This window comes from Neltuma alba, unplaced genomic scaffold (assembly GCF_004799145.2).
Source record: "Neltuma alba isolate B1F8T4 unplaced genomic scaffold, ASM479914v2 tig00003072_pilon, whole genome shotgun sequence".
Taxonomy (NCBI): Eukaryota; Viridiplantae; Streptophyta; class Magnoliopsida; order Fabales; family Fabaceae; genus Neltuma; species Neltuma alba.
The window spans coordinates 339,229-361,562 of NW_021633130.1; the positions used below are offsets into that span (position 1 = coordinate 339,229).

The 22,334-nt window shown below is 32.1% G+C and overlaps 2 protein-coding genes and 1 pseudogene across 2 annotated transcripts; 1 reads left to right on the forward strand and 2 right to left on the reverse strand.

The window, feature by feature from the left end:
• Positions 1 to 1,077: 1,077 nt before the first annotated feature.
• LOC114740181 (CBL-interacting serine/threonine-protein kinase 12-like) lies at positions 1,078 to 2,621 on the forward strand. The gene has a single exon (XM_028928306.1). It carries the CDS (start codon positions 1,164 to 1,166, stop codon positions 2,619 to 2,621), a length of 1,458 nt encoding a protein of 485 aa, XP_028784139.1. The 5' UTR covers positions 1,078 to 1,163.
• A 5,722-nt stretch (positions 2,622 to 8,343) lies between these two features.
• Positions 8,344 to 9,941, reverse strand: LOC114740187 (CBL-interacting serine/threonine-protein kinase 20-like). Its single transcript, XM_028928312.1, has one exon. The coding sequence runs from the start codon at positions 9,927 to 9,929 to the stop codon at positions 8,619 to 8,621; it is 1,311 nt and encodes a 436-aa protein (XP_028784145.1). The 5' UTR covers positions 9,930 to 9,941; the 3' UTR covers positions 8,344 to 8,618.
• A 4,832-nt stretch (positions 9,942 to 14,773) lies between these two features.
• Positions 14,774 to 18,217, reverse strand: LOC114740182 (CBL-interacting serine/threonine-protein kinase 20-like; annotated as a pseudogene).
• Positions 18,218 to 22,334: the final 4,117 nt, after the last annotated feature.

The window sequence follows — 22,334 nt, forward strand, 5'->3', positions numbered from 1 at the left end:
TCACCATGTTTTTTTTTTTAAAACAAAACCTTGATGTAGGTTTGGAAAAAAAAAAAAAGGTTAAGTGGGCCCTTTCTGTCCAACGATGCTCTTTGTGCAGAGAAGAGAAAGTCAAGGAAGGAGTTGACTATTAGGTCGTAGAAGGGAGTGCTTCCTGCTGGGGCGACGACCGTACGGTAGCCGCGATCACTAGTTCCCTTATAATATTCCAGTTCCAGTTACGTGCCAACCCTATAAACGTGGAGCTAATTAAGTTGTTACTCAAACTAACTATGCTTTTAATATTCTATTTTATAACTCCTCATTCTTGGATCTCCAATCTTTAATTTGACCTTTAATTTCTTTTTCTCCTCTCTTTTGTTTTTGGCACATACTCTATTCAATCTTCATTTCAATTTAGTAATTTACCGGTGCGTTACTCTTGAGATTGGCATGTGAGAAGTAAAATAATTGATTCTCTTAATGCATCAATAGAATAGTAAAGGAACTTGGTTTTGATTCAAGCTAACCTCATCGGCTGATAATATCATCATTAATCTTAATATATATATATATCATTCCCGTTTAAAGAAAATTAAATTGCATTCGTAGCTTATAATTTTCAAAAAATTCAGTTTAATTCATGAGAGGTATGTTAAAAGCTTCAAATTCAACGGCACGTTTGAATTATTTTGCTTTCAATATTGAATTAAGAGATTTATGTCAATGCAAATAAACAAAAGCAATCTGCAGGATTGGATTTTGATTGACTAAACATATATTGCGTATTTGTTCTGATTCAACATTGTTTGAAAAATTATTTAAATATTTTAAAAATCAAAATCAGATTAATTAGTTTTTTAAAAAAAATGAAAAACTACTGTAAAATTAGAGTTAAATAATTTAAAAAATAAAATTAAAATTAAAATAAATTTATCACATTGAAATTAAATCAAAATAAAATTTAAAATTATTATACACACAAAAATTTATTTAGCCTAACCAACCCCGCAGACACACACACACACACAAACAAACCTCAACAAATCAAAACCACATCTTCGCCTCCGAACAACTCACATCATCACCACCTTCAATGGCGGAGAAGCACGTCGACGCCTAAAACTAAACCAGAAAAACAGAACAACAATTCTGCAGCTTCTACATTCTTCACCACCGCATCCATGGCGGACGTCGACGTTTCGAACAACGGTCTCAATCGGACGAAGAAGAAGAATAACGCCAATCTTTTACTCGGCCGCTATGAAGTAGGAAAACTCCTCGGCCATGGCACCTTCGCGAAGGTTTACTACGCTCGAAACATCAAAACCGACGAAGAAGTCGCAATTAAGATCATCGACAAAGAGAAAATCCTCAAGGGCGGCTTAGTCGCTCACATCAAGCGCGAGATCTCAATCCTCCGCCGCGTCCGCCACCCCAACATCGTCCAGCTCTTCGAAGTCATGGCCACGAAGACGAAGATCTACTTCGTCATGGAATACGTCCGCGGCGGTGAGTTATTCAATAAAGTCGCAAAAGGCCGATTGAAGGAAGGAGTCGCCAGAAAGTATTTCCAGCAATTGATCTCCGCCGTAGAATTCTGCCACGCCAGAGGCGTGTACCACCGCGATCTCAAGCCAGAAAACTTGTTACTCGACGAAAACGGTGATCTCAAGGTCTCCGATTTCGGCCTCAGCACTGTCTCCGATCAAATCAGACAAGACGGATTGTTTCATACTTTTTGTGGAACGCCTGCCTATGTTGCTCCTGAGGTTCTGGCAAGAAAAGGATACGACGGAGCCAAAGTTGATCTCTGGTCTTGTGGCGTTATTCTCTTCGTTTTAATGGCAGGTTATTTACCATTCCATGATCAGAACGTTATGGCTATGTACAAGAAGATTTACAGAGGAGTTTTCCGGTGTCCCAAGTGGTTCTCACCGGAGCTAAACTTATTATGTACTCGTCTTCTCGATACAAACCCAGAAACCAGAATCTCAATTCCAGATATCATGGAAAACAAGTGGTTCAAGAAAGGGTTCAAACAAATCAAGTTTTATTTCGACGACGATAAGCTCTGTACCAGCGTTGAAGATATTGACAAACTGGATTTAAACAAGGACGACATAGACTCAATCTCAGATTATTCAGTATCAGAATCCGATTCAGAACTAGAGGTCAAAAGAAGAAGCAACGCTTCATTGCCAAGACCAGCAAGCTTGAATGCATTTGATATAATATCATTCTCTGCAGGCTTCGATCTTTCTGGGTTGTTCGAGGAGAAAGGGGACGAGGCGAGGTTCGTGTCCGGCGCGCCAGTGTCAGAGATCATATCGAAGTTGGAGGAAATTGCGCAGTTGGTGAGCTTTACAGTGAGGAAGAAGGATTGCAGGGTGAGCTTGAAGGGATCAAGGGAAGGTGTGAAGGGGCCACTGACGATTGCTGCCGAGATATTCGAGCTTACTCCGTCGTTGGTGGTGGTGGAAGTGAAGAAGAAGGCAGGGGATAAAACAGAGTATGAACAGTTTTGTAACTCTGAATTGAAACCTGGCCTACAGAAGTTAATGATGAAGTATGAATCAGCAACTTCTTCTTCCAAGAGAAATTCTTCTGATGAGAGTCCTCACTCTGATTCTGATTCTTAGAATTGTCCACACTAGTTAACTCTCGGATATTGAATCCTTATTTTTTCTCCTCTGCTTTAAGTTGTTCATACATGGTAATCTTTTGTCATCTTTTCTTTTCTGGACTTAGGGTTTTGTCCTTGACTGGAGTCGTAGATTCTATGGTTCTTTTTTATGTACAAACTATAAGTGCTATGCTGCAACAAGCCTAATTTGAATAATAAATGATCAGACATATCAATAATTATCAATACATAGCCAGCCAAACCGCAGTGAAAACTCATTCTTCAGACTCTGTATTGGACAAAATATGTATGTAGTTGAGTATATATCTCTGCTGGGCTTGTATAACTTCATATTTAGTTTTCTTATTAGTTTGAAGTATAAGGAAGTATAAATGTGGTTCCTTGCAAGAAATCTAATGGGGTTTTGGTTGAATTACTCCATTGATCTTAATTCTTTGCATTACAAGTCTATATTCGTAAGATATATAGTTCATAATTATATATCTTGCCATATATCTCAACCTTCATCATAAAAACATGAGACTTCCTATTCGAACCCAAGATATATTCATATTCACTTTTTTAAATATCTCACACAACTACCTTATCTTTTATCTCTTATTAAGAATTCAAACTCTTGTGCAAGAAAAACTTTATAAAAAAAAATGCCGAGTGTTAATTGAGTTATAAGGCCCAAGCTCCACATATTCATATCCAATCCTACTTTAATTTTGGGAGAATTACAATGAGAAAAAAAGAAAAAAATAATTATAAAATAAGTTTTAAAAGTTATCATTTTTTACTCTAAAATTTATTATTACAGACTGTTGAGCTTGTTATTATAATATTTTAGTAATTTTTTTTTGCTTTCGACCTCATTGTAATTCTCCGTTTAATTTATACCGATATCTCATTACTATTACTATTATTATTATTTAATTAGGATAAAGTCTTTCTTTAAGAAAATTATTGAAATTACATAATTTTTATTTACTTTGTCAAATTGAGAAGAAACTATACCTCAATCTTGAGTCTTGTGCGTAGAGCCTAGGGCTAGAACTAACCCCAATGACCTTTATTCTAAGGGAAAATCACTAACAGGTCCCACAGAAGGCAATTTATTGCTCTGAGGTCCCACAAAATGTCAAAATCATTGACTGGTCCCAAGGGACCTCAGAGTAATATTTTCGTTTTGTAAAATGACATAACTGCCCCTCATATTCCAGATTCACATTTGCTCTGTCATTACGATTTACAACCTCAGCAGTGACTATTAACAACCTAATGAGAGGGCGTTAACAACCCTAGCAGTATCCGTTAACAACTTACTTTATAGAATTATATAACCTCTACATAAGAGTAAATTATAACCAAATAATATAATACAACAACTTTAACACTAAAATGGGAAGCTTTTTGATATCATTAAGAATTTTAACTAGATCCAATAGGATTATAGTAATATTTTAATGCGAATATCCATTTACAACCTCAACAGTGACTATTAACAACCGAATGAGAAGGCATTAACAACTTAAGCAGTATCAGTTAACAACTTACTTTATAGAATATATAACCTCCGCATAAGAGTAAATTATAACCAAATAGTATAATACAACAACTTTAATACTAAAATGGAAAGCTTTTTAATATCATTAAGAATTTTAACTAAACCCAATAGGATTATAGCAACATTTTAATGCAAAGATCCATTTACAACCTCAACGGTGAGTATTAATAACCCAAAGAGAGCTGTTGACAATCTAGGCAGTATCTATTAACAATTGACTTTATAGGATAATATAACCTCTAACAACTATATAAGATTAACTTTAAGACTATTTAGTTATAGTTTAATTAGTTATAGTTAGAAGTTATATTATCCGATAAAGTTAGTTGTTAACAGACACTGCTAAGGTTGTTAACAATTCTCCTTAGGTTATTAATACTTACTGTTGAGGTTGTAAATGGATTTTCGCATTAAAATGTTGCTATAATCCCATTGGGTTTGGTTAAAATTCTTAATGATATCAAAAAGCTTCCCATTTTAGTGTTAAAGTTGTTGTATTATACTATTTGGTTATAATTTACTCTTACGCGGAGGTTATATAATTCTATAAAGTAAGTTGTTAACGGATACTGCTTAGGTTGTTAATGCCTTCTCATTCGGTTGTTAATAGTCGCTATTGAGGTTGTAAATGGATCTTCGCATTAAAATATTACTATAATCCTATTGGATTTAGTTAAAATTCTTAATGATATCAAAAAGCTTCCTATTTTAGTGTTAAAGTTGTTGTATTATACTATTTGGTTATAATTTACTCTTATGCAGAGGTTATATAATTCTATAAAGTAAGTTGTTAACGGCTACTGCTTAGGTTGTTAATGCCCTCTCATTTGGTTGTTAATAATCGCTGTTGAGATTGTAAATGGATATTCGCATTAAAATATTACTATAATCCTATTGGATCTAGTTAAAATTCTTAATGATATCAAAAAGCTTCCTATTTTAGTGTTAAAGTTGTTGTATTATATTATTTGGTTATAATTTACTCTTATGTAGAGGTTATATAATTCTATAAAGTAAGTTGTTAACGGATACTGCTAGGGTTGTTAACGTCCTCTTATTAGGTTGTTAATAGTCGCTGCTGAGGTTGTAAATCGTAATGACAGAGCAAATGTGAATCTGGAATATGAGGGGCAGTAATGTCATTTTACAAAACGAAAATATTACTCTGAGGTCCCTTGAGACCTGTCAGTGATTTTGACATTTCGTGGGACCTCAGAGTAATAAATTGCCTTCTGTGGGACCTGTTAGTGATTTTCCCTTATTCTAATGCTCCCTTTTAATAAAAGAGAGTTTCGAAAAGCCTTATTTTGGTCTAAACGGCATGACATAAAGAGCTCAAACCTGCATATCAATTTATATATTTGTGTGTGTGTATATATGTATATGTATATGTATAATTGAATTATTATTTATTATTATGGAACTAGGTCCACCCTAGCCTTCGGCATGATTTGGCATGTAAAATAAAATGAAACCAAAAAAAAAGGACAAAAATTTAAGAACTCATTTGTCTACTAAAGAAAGAAAGCTGCCTCCCTTATTGAAACCTTAAAAGGGGAAGGAAAAAAAAAAATCCACCACACAGCCTTGTTAGGCCTTGACAAAGAATTATATTTTGTGTTTGAATGAGAAAAGAAAATGGATATAGAAGAGAAAAGTGCGTATAAAATATTTTCACTCCTTATATTTAGATAAATAGAAGAAAAAAACACTAATTTATGCTTATTTTTATTGTAATTATTTAAATTGAATTAAAAATTTAATTATATATACACTATCAACATAGAGCAATGTCATTTGAGCCGGGGCTCATTTGCATTGGAATTGAAAACTCAATTATAAGTATACTGTATCACCATATCTATTATACTTTCTAGAATCAATTCCCCAACCTCCTCAATAAGGGGGTAGAGAGATGTCATTAAAGCCAAGGCTCATTTGTATTGGAATTGCTTCTCTCATAAATAACTCCCATAATATGTGTAATTAAGCAGAAAAAAATTAAAGAAGTATATATTTAGAAGACAAATTAAATTAAAATATTATTTCTAAGGCTAAAACAAATACCTCTATTAACTCTTATACTAAAGATAATAGGAATAATGTGCAGTACATGGTAACAACTTCTTAAATGGGTAATGAAGATTGAGCTTAAAAAAAGATTAAATTAAAATTCCTAAAGAAATCAAATTTCAAAGTTATAGGATGGAGAAACATATTCAAGAGAATTATAATAAAATTCTAAGCTAAAAAAATAATTACCATAAAGTCTCAATTACAAGTTAGAAGTTATCATTTTTCACTCTATAACTTATTATTAAAAACTGCTTAATTGTTATTAAGACTTTTTAGTTATTATATTTATTTTTTGAGACTTTTTTGCAATTCTCTCTATTTAAATACGTGATTTGAAAAGTGACTGATGAAATCTCCATGTTGCGGGCAACAATCACCATCCAGATCCACCGGCCAAATGTACAAAAAATAATGAGAAATAAACCAACAAGGACAGGATTGGCGATATATGCGATTATGTCATTGTTTTGCTATGGGAGAGACAATTTATTTTAGGAAAAATTACACTCAGGTCCCACAGAACACAATTAATATAAAAAAGGTCCCTCGAAATCGCGAAATGATTCTGAAGTCCCCAGGGACCTGTGTGTAATTAATTCTAATTGTGAAATTACGTAGTTACCCCTGTTAATTTGAACCTATTTACAACCTCAACAGTGGCTGTTAACAACCCGAGAAGAGGTGGTTAACAACCTCAACAACGCCCCTGGTATTTCACAGAGTGAGTTGTCATGAGCACTGCCGAGGTTGTCAATCACGTCTTCTCGGGTTGTTAACAGCACTGTTGAGATTGTAAATAAAATTAGAACCTATTTACAATATCAACAGTGGCTGTTAACAACTCGAGAAGAGGTGGTTAACAACCTCAACAACGCCTCTAGCATTCCACAAAGTGAGTTGTCATGAGCACTGTCGAGGTTGTCAATCACGTCTTCTTGGGTTGTTAACAGTCACTGTTGAAATTGTAAACGAATTGTTGCAATAAAATTAACAGGGGTAAGTAGGTAATTTCACAATTAGAATTAATTACAAACAGGTCCCTGGGGACTTCAGAATCATTTCGCGATTTCGTGGGACCTTTTTGATATTAATTGTACTCTGTAGGACCTGAGTGTAATTTTCCCTTTATTTTATTAGATGACCTTATTGATATTTTCAGTTCCTTTTGATCTTATTTTAATTTTGAAATCTAAAATCAATAGTTTTATTCCTTGAAATTTGATTTTTCTTTTTTTGGGTTTCCCAAATAAGTATGATCCTATGGCTTCTTTTGGAGGAGTGCATGTGAATAATTAGCATTATGATGTACTTAATATGGGAAGTTCTCACACGTGGTTTAATATAACTGACAATAGCATTATTTCTGGTGACATAATTTTTTGCATGTACAAAGTTCGATTCTTAACCTCAAATAAAATTCCAATCCTTTTCACTCAACTCAACTAATGTTGGTAAATTGCTATTCTAAGTATCAACCAACAAAATGAGGACCATAATGATGACGACTATAATAATAATAATATTTGTAGTCCTGAATATAATATCTACTTGATTAATTAATTAATTTGGATAGATAAAAAAAACTAGTTTAATTAGTTATTTGTTAAAAATAAGTTTTGGTTTATCCAAAATACCATATTAAATCATTTGTACAGAAACGATTTTTTCATTTGTATTGAAACCATTTCTTGACGTTGGTAAATTGCTATTCTAAGTATCAACCAACAAAATGAGGACCATAATGATGACGACCATAATAATAATAATAATAATAATAATATTTGTAGTCCTGAATATAATATCTACTTGATTAATTAATTAATTTGGATAGATAAAAAAAACTAGTTTAATTAGTTATTTGTTAAAAATAAGTTTTGGTTTATCCAAAATACCATATTAAATCATTTGTATAGAAACGATTTTTTCATTTGTATTGAAACCATTTCTTGATGCAAATTCCCTAAATACATACAATTAGTAGAAACAATTTGGGAAAAATAATAAATATGAGGGATAAAATGAAATAAAATCTTATATTTAAGACCAAATTTAACTTCTAACTAGTTTTTATATTAGAAATAGGAGCCGGTAGTAGCAAGATAACCGTCTTTAGAGGCAGAAAATTTGAACTCTACAGTTACAGTTCTGTACAATATTATTATACACAACCTGGGCGCAAGAAAAGAAGAACCAGACGTACAATAGAGACAACCTTCACTACTTTGCAGCAAGTGATTCTGCAGGGTGGAAGACCATATATCTGAACAAAACAAAAACAGAAACAGAAGGGTTGAAATTACACATCCCGCAAGCAAATTAAAAATATAAACCATATCTTCTGGTATATATTGGTGCCAAGTATTGCTGCTACTGTTCACTTCCTTGCCAAGCCCACACTATATCCTTCAATGAAGGCTTCAAGTTCTGATCCCTAAATTGGATATACTCAAACGTATCGCCGGCAGTTTTCTTCACCTCCACGACATGAAACGTTGATGTCACCTCAAAAATCTCTGCATCAATACCAAGTTGTCCCTTCCGACCACTCTTGCTTCCCTCCAACCTCACTAATCCGTCTTTCTTCACAACATTGAATTTTCTCTCTGCTTGTGCTATTTCTTCCAGTTTTGAAACAATTGTTGAGGCGGGCTTCGTGGTGGTGAATCTAGCATGTTGTCTCCGACACGTATCTTCCTCAAACAAACCAGAGAGATCAAATCCTGACGATAGGGATATTAAATCGAAGGCATTGAAGGCAGATGGTTTCACTTTCACTGGGGTTTCTTTGGTTTTTTCCTCTGGACTTGATGATGATGGAGAATCAAAAAGAGCCTGAACATCACTCGTAGGATTGGAAACTGGTGATTTGGGTGGTTCAATCTGCTGATACCCAATTTTAAACCAGCCATTTTCCATAATCTTAGCAATACTTACCCTTGTTCTTGGATTTGGATCCAGAATTCTGGTGATAAGTCTTGTGGTTTGATGTGAGAACCATTTAGGACACTTGAATTCTGCAGTACAAATCTTCCTATACATTTCAATCAGATTCTTATCCTGAAATGGAAGAAAGCCTGCAAGAAGAACAAACAGAATAACCCCACAAGACCATATATCAGCTTTGGCTCCATCATAGCCTTTCTTGTTAAGCACTTCAGGGGCTACATAAGCTGGTGTTCCACAAGTTGTATAGAGAAGACCATCGTTCTTTCTGGGTTCATACAAAGCACTCAACCCAAAATCCGAAATCTTCAGATCCCCATTTTCGTCCAGAAGCAGATTCTCCGGCTTCAGATCTCGGTGATAAACCCCTCGGCTATGGCAGAAATCAACCGCACCGATTAGCTGCTGGAAATACTTTCGCGCCAAATCCTCCTTCAATTTCCCTTTGGCGACTTTGGCGAAGAGCTCGCCGCCTTTGACGTACTCCATGGCGAAGTAAATCTTGTTTTTGCTCGCCATAACTTCATAGAGCTGAACAACGTTTGGGTGCCTTACAAGGTGCATGCCGGAGATCTCACGCTTGATTTGGTCGATCAAGCCGATGCGAAGAATTTTCTGCTTGTTGATGACTTTAATGGCGACGCTCTGGTTGGTTTTGATGTTTCTGGCGTGGTAGACTTTGGCAAATGTGCCTTGGCCGAGCAAACGGCCCAGCTCGTATTTCTCCATCAGCATTGTTCCTTTCTTCTCTGGCTCTGAATCCATTGGGGTTGCAAAGAAAGGAACTGTGGGTTTCAAGGTTGAGATATGAGAATAAAGAGGCGGGAGGACAAGAAGAAGAAGAAGAAGAAGAAGAAGAAGAAGAAGAAGAAGAAGAAGAAGAAGAGGAATGGAGTCAGGCGGAAGCCAACAGATTCACAGAATTATGCCGAAGGCCGTTATTTTGCTCTATTTGTAGAAAATCAGTATATAGATATTACTATTCAGTTTGGTTTTTTTTCCCCTCTTTTTCCTGCGTTATTAAATTTTATAGAAAAAATAAGGGCACAATATAATATAATTTTTTAGGGGCAAAAAATTTAAGTAAACTGGCTCTTTTGCTTATTACTCATTCGAGTATATCTCAATCTCCAAAAAGCATGTATAAAACTATTTTCTTTGGTAAGGGATAAAATTGCCTTTTAGGTTACCTACCAAAAATAATTTCAAACATTAACATGCGCTTTCATTAAAAAATTGTTTTGCTGACAAAGTTATACTACCTCGATGTAAGATTGGAGTAACCTTTAATTATTTGTATTGAAAATTATTCTTTTGATAGAAAATTTTTTAGTTAAAATTAATAAGTACAATCAATAAATAGAATTTAAAAAATATAAATTTAAATAATAAATCTTATATTTATGATTAGATAAACTATTTTTATTAGCTTTTGCACTGAACCGATTAGAGGGAGTAAAGAGCAATATATTGTTGTAAGTTGCGTTGAGAGATGACACAGTGTGATGTAATACATATTCATTAAAATGTAAGTTTAAATACAAATAGAGTATAAAATTTGTAACAATTTATAGGTCATATTTTCTCTTTAAAAAAATTATATGCACCGTTTATGGGCTATGGCGGATATATTTTGTTATATTTAAAGAAAGTGCCTGGCGTACATATTGAAATTTTTGTAAGAAGGATGTAAATAGATTGACGTAAATATTTTGCACGCGCAATTTCTCTGGTGAGTATTATTATTATGCAAATACAAAAAAAAAATCTATTTTGAGATGAAATCAAACATTCTAGGTTCACTAATAAACGTGGTTTTATTTACATTTTTTAAAAAAATTTAGCAAGTTAGGTTACTGGGCTCACGAGGATCAAAACATGCCTACAAGCTCAGAAAACATTTGTAAAGATACTTAGATATTGTCCACCATAATTTTATTGCAAATTATTGACAATAAAATAAAACACCAGGCACATTAATAAATTCTAAAATAATACTCCTCCGGGCCTAAATATAATACCTCTTTTATAATGTAATTTACATTATAAAAGGAGTCTTATATTTAGGACCGGAGGAATAGTATCTCTCATTCAATTTTCATATAATATATAAAAATTAATAAATTGATATTTCAAACATTTTGAAATCGAGTGGCCAACAAAATTTTAAAATCATTGCTATTTTTTTTATTTGAGATAGTTAATTGCCTTTTTTACCATCCTATATATACATTTCTTATCTATCTTTTTTTTTTAGAAATTACACTATAAAATGAGTCTTATATTTAGAACCGGGTGAGAAATTTTTATTTTTTTACTCTCTTTTCTATAAGTAAAGATATTTTGAAGACACTTTTAATTTTTACATATTTATTACTTTTAATCAATTTAATTGACTTTTTGATTTATGTAATTTAATCTAAGATTTCTTATAAAAAAAGAACGGAGGGAATATAAATAATAATAAAAAACTAAGTAATGTTTGCTTTTTCCAAAAAGTACAAAAACCCTTGAATTGTTGTCATATTAAAATTTCTTAAAATATTATTTCTATTTCATGAGTGTTATCAATTAGGAACAAAAAAATTCTTTTAAACATATTTTTTTCCTTTTGAAAAATTAACCAATAATCAAAATGTGTGTTATTTTTATTGAACATAAAAGAAGAAATCTAAGAAACTAGAGGTGGTGATGAGGAACCAAGTTCACAATAATTCCAACTCTTCAATTTGAGAGTGACGGATGTATAAATGTCTGGTTCAGAAACTCCTAACGTCATCTTCAATTTCCGAGCTTTCTTTTTCAATTACAAGTATCGCCACCCAACCAACTAACGAACCGAAAAATAATTAATGCTTGCTCAGATAACGTCAATTGGATTCTGATTCCTTTAAAGCCTGTTTGGTTAAGTGGTAAGATCTCAAATAAGCCCGTTTAAATCTAAATAAGCGATTATGAAATATGTTTGTCTTATTTGGATAATTTTTATAAAATCCTAATCAATCATGATTTTACTCTTATGCCGCACTTTTACAATAAGCAACAAGGAGTAGCTTATACTTTTGAAAAATCCCGATCAATTTTCAGCAATTAAATTTTCTCCAATCTACCCTCCTATCCTCTTCTAAAAATCTCTCTTTAAATATTAACTTTATGTCCTTTTTAGTAATTATACATTTATAAGTAATTTTAATAAATGAAAACCAAACATAATCATAATTCTTAAAATCAGTTATAAAAAAAATATCCAAACAGAAATTACGATTGACCAGTGTCACTTATAGCCAGTGTCATTTGTAAAATTCACGATTATTTAAAATCACAGTTGTTCACTACTAATCCAAACAGACACTTAGAAAGATTTGAAAGGACCAATTTTAAGCAATTTTCTTAAATATACTATATTTTAAGCATCAAGTTATTCTTTCCATAAATAAGACCGGATTAGTTTTTATGGGTAATAAGACCTTTGAGTGTTAATATATAATTTTTGCTCTAAAAAAATATTATACTCCTCTGGCTAATATAGAAGCTAATTGGGGAGTTGATGTTGATCCTATATATAAGACTTATTTTACATATTTATAATTTTTTTAGTCCTTTTGATATTTTGTCAACAATAATCAAGTAATAAAGGGAGGAAGGGAATTAAAAAAGATATTTAAGATGTTTAAAAAAATATATTATATTAACTTATTTAATTAACATCCTTAATTAAGCTTATTATACTTAAATTAGTTAATTAAGTCTTATATTATGGATGTTAAAATTTTATTTTGTCCTGTTGTTATCAAAAAATTTGATAATAGCAAAATTAGTATCCAAAAAAAGAATAGTGAAAATTTATTACTCCTTCCGTTTCTTATTATAAGAAATATTTAATGTTTATAGCATGTTCCTGTATATAAGAGACACTTAAAAGTTATCTCTAATTTTTTGTGTTGATTTCCTATTTTATCTATATTTATTATTTCTAACTTACACACTCTCTCCTTCTTACTTCTTTTTCTTTTAATAATTTAATTGTTCTCTCTCATGCTTTCTCTTCTTATTAATGAAGGTATTTTTGGAAAAAAATTATACTTTTTACATATTGATTGTTTTTAACTAATTTTAACTGTTTTTTTATCAATATAATTTAGTTATTTGTCTCTTATAATAAGAAACGGAACGAGTATTATTTTGGGCACCCAAATCAGCTCCAATTAGATTAAAATGTAAATTTAATGATAACGTAATCATTAAAACTTCTGACCCACTTGAAGGACATTGAATCTGAATGAACCCACCCGATGTGGATTTTTGCGGACCCCAGTGCTGACCAACAGAATCTTAACATTTGGAACAGCCATTGTGTTCCCACGTGGGCCAAGAGCGCGCACCCCAAGCCATGCAGCCTGAGATTTGGATCTTATTTCGATTTTGTTTTTTGAGAGAGCCAAAGAAATACCAACCCAATTACTGGTGGTGTTGAGGTGTTTGGCTTATCTCAAAAGTATATTTTTAAATTGAGATAAATTTTCTTATATGTTTACTTTGTGTTATAAAATTATTTTTAAAATTATAATTTGGTTTTATTTAAACACTCTTAGTAAAAGAGGTTTTAAGAGTTTCCTCACAAACAAAAATTTGGTATACTTGAAAAAAATATTAAACAAAATGTTTTTATATAGTTTATGAAAAGCTAACTCAAATACCCCCAAAGTCTTGAGTTTAAGTATTGTTAGAGATAGCTAGAGGAATCACGGTCAAGATTTACACTTTTCTTTTCTTTATTTTCAAGTGAGTTAATTGCACATACACACATATATATCGAGGACCTACCGGATTATTATGGATTTCCACAACTCAGAATATTATTAGAGAAATTTACCACTTTAAATAGATTTTATCTCATAAATGGGAGAGAGAAATGAGACTTTCGTGGGTTTTGGCTACACCGTGACGCGATATGAAGGGCATGTCTTAGAACCATTCATTCATATAATGAAAACCTCTGGCTTTCTAATTAATTGATATTGACCATTAATGGATTCATCCACCTCAAGGGTCTCATTCCAATGTGACTTCAAGTGGGGAGGCATTTGTGGGATATATATTGCGTGATCTTTTGGACAACATGCAGATAGCAGTAAAAAAGAACAGGGAAAAAAAACGTTTCGTTAATTTTCTTGTGAAAAATTATCATATATGTGGGCCATGAAATTGGCTCTTTTTTTCGTTCAAAAAATCTTAATAATTGCAAGAAAAAATTATATTAATTAAAACATTATTTAAAACAAGTTTTGCATTTAGATGTAGCAATATTGGATTTAGAAGTGAATTACCAAAATAAGTTCAATAAGTCAACTTATTATTATTATTTATTAGAATATTAACATTTTAAATATTATTTTTATTTACAAATTCATCTGCCACAATTTAGAAGTAAAATTTTGAAATTGACTGGCCATCTTATATGCGAGTATTTTGCTTTGACCCATTATATTTTATAGATTTATTTCAGAATTTTCTCGCATTTTTGCAATTTATTTATTGAAATTTCACAACACCTCATCTGTCATTTTGAAGTTCAAAAATTATAATTTTGAAACAATTGTTGAGGCGGGCTTCGTGGGGCCTTTTTTAGCAAAATGCTACAAACAGTAAAAATATATACCAAAATGTTGCACTTTTAAAAATATTTACCAATATGCGACATTTAAAGTCGTTTTTCAGGTGAACAATTTTTAAAGTCATTCTTTTGGTGAATGATTTCTTCAGAATTAGTTATTGATGTTTGTGAAATGACTGAAAATCATTCTTATGGTGAACGATTTCAAAACTTCATCACCTTCTGAACGACTTCTTACCTCCTCTTCTAATAAATGAAACTAAAATGATTTAGTATAATGATTTATCAATCATTTAAATGACCAAATCATAACTAAATAATGAGAGGAAAATGTTGATAATTATATAATGATATTAAAATTAATTGTAAAATGAGTATAAGATGTATATTAATTAAAAATAAAGAAGTAATAAATATTTTATTATAAAGAATAATAAATAAAAATTAAGTTTAAAAAGAAAAAGTTATCCATTTTTCTGATAGTGACTTCTAGTAATACATCTTGCCCTCCTTCTCATACATTGTAGTCGTTGTTGTTGTATATCAATTTCTTGATATTCAAGTGTCTCATTTGTTTGTATAGTTGGCGTATTCAAATCAAATCAAGGTGATTCATTTAAATGTATAGATTGTTGAGGAGTGACAAATGTTTCATTTATGGTCCACCATGTTCAAAAGTAAAGGCATTGTATTCAATTAAAAATAGTGCATGATTATCTAATAAAGTCATGAACGATTGAAGTTGAGAAGGATTGGCTGAATTGAAAAGGGATGATGATGAGGGTGCCATGTAATGAGACTCAAGTTGCGTAGGATTGACAGAGGTGAAGAGGGATAATGGTGATGGTGATATGTCACAAGTTTGAGTAAAAATTGCTTTCAATTATAGGTTGGGTAGACAAATAACTCCCACGTCGCTTGCTTGGTCTATCATGAGAAATTTGTGGCCAAGGCAACTCCATTGTTGGTGGAGCAGGCTGAGGGTTTATATTAAAACGTTGTTCTCTAAGTGCAAGTAAAACGTTACGTTGGTCACGAGCAATCCTGTCTCGATAATCAATACAACTAGGGCATGTTGAACGAGAATTAATTGATAGCCCGTATAACTCCTATTCTATGTCAGACTGAAATAAATAATAAGATATAAGATAATAACACTTTTTGTGTAAAAGAAAACGATATTAATAGTGGAAAGATGAAAAACTTACCGTGCGACCTGTATCATTATTGATACGTTGAATCCATCGTGTTGTATTTCTCTAATACTATTGCATGTATTCAATTAAAGGCATCTTGCACGGTAAGTTTTTCAATCGCTTGAAGGCATTGTATTCAATTAAAACTAGCGCCTAATTATCTAATAAAGTCATGAACGATTGAAGTTGAGAAGGATTGGCTAAGTTGAAAGGGGATGATGATGAGAGTGCCATGTAATGAGACTCAAGTTGTGTAGGATTGACAGAGGTGAAGAGGGATAATTGTGATGGTGATATGTCACAAGTTTGAGTAAAAATTGGAAGTTCCTGTTCCCTTACATTTTTGCTTTCAATTATAGGTTGGGTAGACAAGTAACTCCCACGTCGCTTGCTCGGTCTATCACGAGAAATTTGTGGCCAAGGCAACTCCATTGTTGGTGGAGCAGGCTAAGGGTTCATATTAAAACGTTGTTATCTAAGTGCAAGTAAAACATTACGTTGGTCACGAGCAATCCTGTCTCGATAATCAATACAACTAGGGCATGTTGAACGAGAATTAATTGATAGCCCGTATAACTCCTCCGCTATGTCAGATTGAAATAAATAATAAGATATAAGATAATAACACTTTTTGTGTAAAAGAAAACAATATTAATGGTGGAAAGATGAAAAACTTACCGTGCGACCTGTATCACCATTGATACGTTAAATCCATCGCGTTGTATGTCTCCAATACTATTGCGTGTACTGAGATATTCAATTAAGTTCATCAAGTGCTATAGGAGCATTAACAATTGCATATAGCCATCCATCCTCTACTTGAATGAAATCCAAGTCCGAATATAAATCATTATATTAATTATTTTATTTTCATTTATTAGGAGAGAAGGTGAAAAGTCGTTCAATAGGAGATGAAGTTTTGAAGTCATTCACCAAAATAATGATTTTTGAGGTCGTTCATCAGAAGAACAATTTTCAATCACTTCACGCACATCGATAACTGTTTCTGAAAAAATCATTCATAAAAAAAATGACTTTAAAAATTATTTACCTGAAAAACGATTTTAAGTATAACATATTAGTAAATACTTTTAAAAGTAGTATTTTGATATATATATTTTTACTGTTTATAGCATTTTGGTAATAAAAAAAAAGGCTTCGTGGTGGTGAATCTAGTGTGTTGTCTTCGACACGTATCTTCCTCAAACAAACTAGAGAGATCAAATCCTGAAGATAGGGATATTAATAAATCAAACGCACTGAAGACAGATGGTTTCACTTCCATTGGGGTTTCTTTGGTTTTTTCCTCTGGACTTGATGATGATAAAAAGAGCCTGAACATCACTCGTAGGATTGGAAACTGGTGATTTGGGTGGTTCAATCTGCTAGTACCCAATTTTAAACCAGCCATTTTCCATAATCTTAACAACACTTGCTCTTGTTCTTGGATTTGGATCGAGAATTCTTGCGATAAGTCTTCTGGTTCGAGGTGAGAACCATTGAGGACACTTGAATTCTGAAGTACAAATCTTCCTATACATTTCAATCAGATTCTTATCCTGAAATGGAAGAAAGCCTACAAGAAGAACAAACAAAATAACCCCACAAGACCATATGTCAACTTTGGCTCCATCATAGCCTTTCTTGCTGAGCACTTCAGGGGCCACATAAGTAGGTGTTTCACAAGTTGTATAGAGAACACCATCATTCTTTCTGCGTTCATACAAAGCACTCAACCCAAAATCCGAAATCTTCAGATCCCCATTTTCGCCCAGAAGCAGCTTCTTCGGCTTCAGATCTCGGTGATAAACCCCTCGGCTATGGCAGAAATCGACGGCACCGATTAGCTGCTGGAAATACTTTCGCGCCAAATCCTCCTTCAATTTCCCTTTGGCGACTTCGGCAAAGAGCTCGCCGCCTTTCACATACTCCATGGCGAAGTAAATCTTGTTTTTGCTGGCCATTACTTCGTAGAGCTGAACGACGTTCGGGTGCCTTACGAGGTGCATCCCTGAGATCTCGTGCTTGATTTGGTCGATCAAGCCAATTCGAAGAATTTTCTGCTTGCTGATGACTTAAATGGCGACGCTCTGGTTGGTTTTAATGTTTCTGGCGTAGTAGACTTTGGCGAATGTGCCTTGGCCAAGCAAACGGCCTAGCTCGTATTTCTGCATTAGAATTGCTCCTTTCTTCTCCGTTTGTTCTGAATCCATTAGGGTTGCAGAAAAAGCAATAGTAGGTTTCAAGGTTGAGATTAGAGAATGAAGAGGAGAGAGGACGACGATGAAGAAGAAGAAGAAGAGTTGAGTCAAGCCGAACCCAACGGATTCACAGAATTATGCCGAAGTCCGTTATTTTGCTATATTTGTAGAAAATCAGTATATAGATATTACAATTCAACTTGGGTTATTTTTTCCCTATTTTTTTCTGGGTAATTAAATTCTATAGGAAAAATCGGGGTATAACATATTTTTTTTGGCGCACAAAATTAAAGTAAATTGGCTCTCTTTTCTTTATTATTCATTAGAGTTCTGATATATCTCAATCTCAAAAAAGCATGTATAAAATTAGTTTGTAGGTTAGCTAGCAAAAACAATTTTCAAAATTTAAACATATGCTTTCATAAAATAGGGATCACATCCATACAATTATTATTGACACAGTTATACTACCTAGATTTAAGATTCAAGTACCCTTTTAATTATTTGTATTAGAAATTATTTTTTTATAGAAAATACCTTAATTAATATGTACAATCAATAAGAAAAATTTTAGAATCATAAATTTAAATAACAAAGTAAATTAAGGTTTTACATTTATAATTAGATAAACTCTTCTATCAGCTGTTACATTGAACTAATGTGAGGGAGTAGTATATTGATGCAAGTTGCAATGAAAGATGACATATTGTGATGTAATACATAGTCTTTGAAATACAAGTTTAAATAAAAATAAACTATAAGATTTATAACAATTTAAAAGTCACATTTTCTCCTTGAAAAATTACATGCAATGCATATGGGCTATGACAGATACATTTTGTTATATTTAAAGAAAGTGTGAGACATATGTTTTGAAATATTTGTGAGAAGGATATAAATAGATTGATATTACACGTGCAATTTTTGGAGTAACTATCATTATTATTATGCAAATACAATATATTGTGGGGGAAAAAGGGAGGCTAAAAATCAATGAAATTTGTACAATTGAAAACAGAGGTACGCAAAATAGATTTTCAAAGTCAAATGAGGAAAAAAAAAATTCTATTTTGCAGATGAAAACAAATATTCTATGTTCACTAATAAACGTAGTTTTGTTAATATTGTTGTTGTAAAGTAAGTTGTTCAGGACTTCCAAGTCTCTCTATCTCACGCGCACGATTTTGCTTGTTGATGTAACTGTCATTAAAAAAAATAAATTAAACCTATTGGAGCAATGAGTATGTGTTAAGATTTTAAAATTATTTAAAATAGTAAACCTCTTAATTTTAATACAAAGATAAGAATTAAGCTTGAGAATTAATGAATTATGATATCAAAATCTCAATTAAGGAATAAAAGGGAGCTCACTTCTGTAATCTCAGTTCTCAAAGTTGATATAAATCACAATCAACTTGCAGTTGGTGCAAAGCCTCCATAGTGAAACTCTAATGCCCAAGAAAAGAAAAACCGACATGCATATACATGCAATACAAATTTTTGTAATGAAACTGTTCAAAACTTCAAGAATTAAACAAATTATTTGACAAAATGAAATTTAAAAAAAAAGAGAATTAATAAATTCTAAAATAATAGTATCTCTCATCCAATTTTTATATAATATATCAAATTAATAAATTGATATTTCAAACATTTTAAAATCGGGCGGCCGAAAAAAATTTAAAATTATTGTTATTTTATTTTTATTTGAGATAGTTAATTGCCTTTTTTACCATCCTACATATTTCCTATCTATTTTTGTTGTCAATAAATATGTTTTCCATACATCCATCCAATAGTAAATTCCTCATAAATCCTTTCTATATTCATCCCAAAATTAAAGCAAGTAATCTACCGTGTTTGAAATGGAATTGCTATTAAAAAAAAAAGGAAATTAATGCGTAAGTTAAAAATATTTAAAAACTAAAGTAAGTAATGTTTGTTTTTCCAAAAAGTGCAAAATACCCTTGAATTATTATATTATTTTTATATTAAAATTTCTTAAAATACAACCTCCAATCCTTTATATAAGACTTTGTTTGACTTTTATTTTAATTCTAAATATAAGACCCTTAATCTACTTTGTTTCTCATATTTATATATTTTTTTCAAGATAGTCCTTCTAATAATGATAATTCTAACCGATACACTTGATTAGTAAGGATATTTTAGGAAAGACAACACCTATTTATTACCAATAACTAACTTAACTTATATTTTTAATATCTTTAAATTAGTCAACTAGCTCTTATAATTAGGACCGGAGTTAGTATTATTTCTATTACATGAGTGTCATCGACAAAGAATGAAAAAAATATTTTCAAAATATTTTTTTTTTGAAAAATTAACCAATCAAAATGTTGGTTATTTTTATTGAACATAAAACACGAAATCTAAGAAAATAAAGGTCGCGATGAGGAACCAAATCCACAATAATTCCAAGTCTTAAATTGGAGAGTGACCGATGTATAAATGTCTGGTTCAGAAACACTTTAACATCATCTTCAGTTTCTGAGCTTTCTTTTTCAATCAGAAATCTAGCCACCCAACGTTCCCACCAACGAACAAACCAAAAGCAATTAATGCTTGTTCATAAAACGTCCAGTAGATTCTGATTCATCTAGAAAGATTTGAAAGGAGCAATGTTCTTAAATATGGATTTTAAGCATCAAGTTATTATTTGCCATAATTAAGATCTGATTAGTGTATTCTCATGGGGTAACACGTAAGACTTTAAAATGTTTATATTTTATAAATTTCTCTAAACAATGTATTCTAGCTAAAATATTATTTTATATTCTGTCTTCTTGTTATTAAAAAAATTTAATTATAGCAAATTAATAGACATAGTGAAAGTGTAAATTCTATGATAACGTAATCATGAACATTTTCGCCCCGCTCGGAAAGGCATTAGAAGATTCGAATTAATTCTCGGCCCTAATTGAATTTGATCTAAACGAACGGGGACCCTATATGGATTTTTCAGGACCCCGGTGCTGACCAACAGAATCTTGACGTTTGGAATAGCCATGTTGGTGCCACGTGGGCCAGTAGAACCCGTTTGGTGCAAGGAAAATTTGGGACCCTGAAAAAATTAGGAAGAGGCGGGAATGGAACCGAAAGCGCAGCTCGATTTTATTTAAATAGCTGAAAATATGTTCCCACCCAATGTGGGAACAGATTTTCTATCGTCTGTGTGAAAGCTCATTTTACCCATTTGCCCCTAAAAACATTAAAAAAATGAGAGTGGAGCTTGACATAGATGATATCATTGTGCATGGAGAAGGCTCAAGAGGATGAATACTACTGTGCAAGTGTTGAGAGCATGAGCTAGCTTTGTTGACAAGTTTGTAATCGTCCTCTACTCGTATTCTGTTCTTTATTTGCAATCTTCTTGCCTTGTCTGTTACTGTATCAAAGATAGTAGAAGGAATGGAAAGATTTTGAACCAATTTAAACTTGGGTCTTATATGTGTTGAAGATGGAAGGTGATAACCATTTTATTTGTTAGCGCAGCAGTATCTATAAGCAAGTTGATTAGAAAGTTGTCATATTCCTGCATATTTTGGGTGATTGCAAAAACACTCCTCTATTGTAATGAATATATAAGTATTCTGGGTTTGTTCCATTTGTGTCTGACTTCAATTTGCGAATTTACTCTATTCATACATGAAAAAACAGAGCAAAACAGAGTTGGTCCTGCGCCGAGGTGAATCCTAATGCTGCGTGCAAAGTTGGAATGTATGGTAATGAAATTTGAGTTTTTATAGTAAAATTAGAATTTGTGATCGTGATTCCTACCTATGACAATTGACTTATTTAGAATAGTTTATAAGCAATTTTTCAATCGAAATTTATAAAATACAAGATAAGCATGTGAAAAGAGTTTTGTTTTAGTTCACATAAAACGTACTTATAGGTATTTTCAAATGTCATTCCAAACATGCCAAATGAATTCAAAGTTGGTAACGAATTGGCTTTCATATCACTGATAAAATAATGAACTTCTGAAAAATGAAATAACTTTCCAGGAAACGATTTTTTTTTTTTAAAAAAAAAGAGTTTAGTACCCAGAAAGAAGTATATTTAAGTTTGGAATTTCCAGCGAATTCATTAATATTACATATGC

Excerpts from the sequence above, each read along its gene's own strand:
- LOC114740181 (XM_028928306.1), top strand. The coding sequence starts at position 1,164 with ATGGCGGACGTCGACGTTTCGAACAACGGTCTCAATCGGACGAAGAAG.
- LOC114740187 (XM_028928312.1), bottom strand. The coding sequence starts at position 9,929 with ATGCTGATGGAGAAATACGAGCTGGGCCGTTTGCTCGGCCAAGGCACA.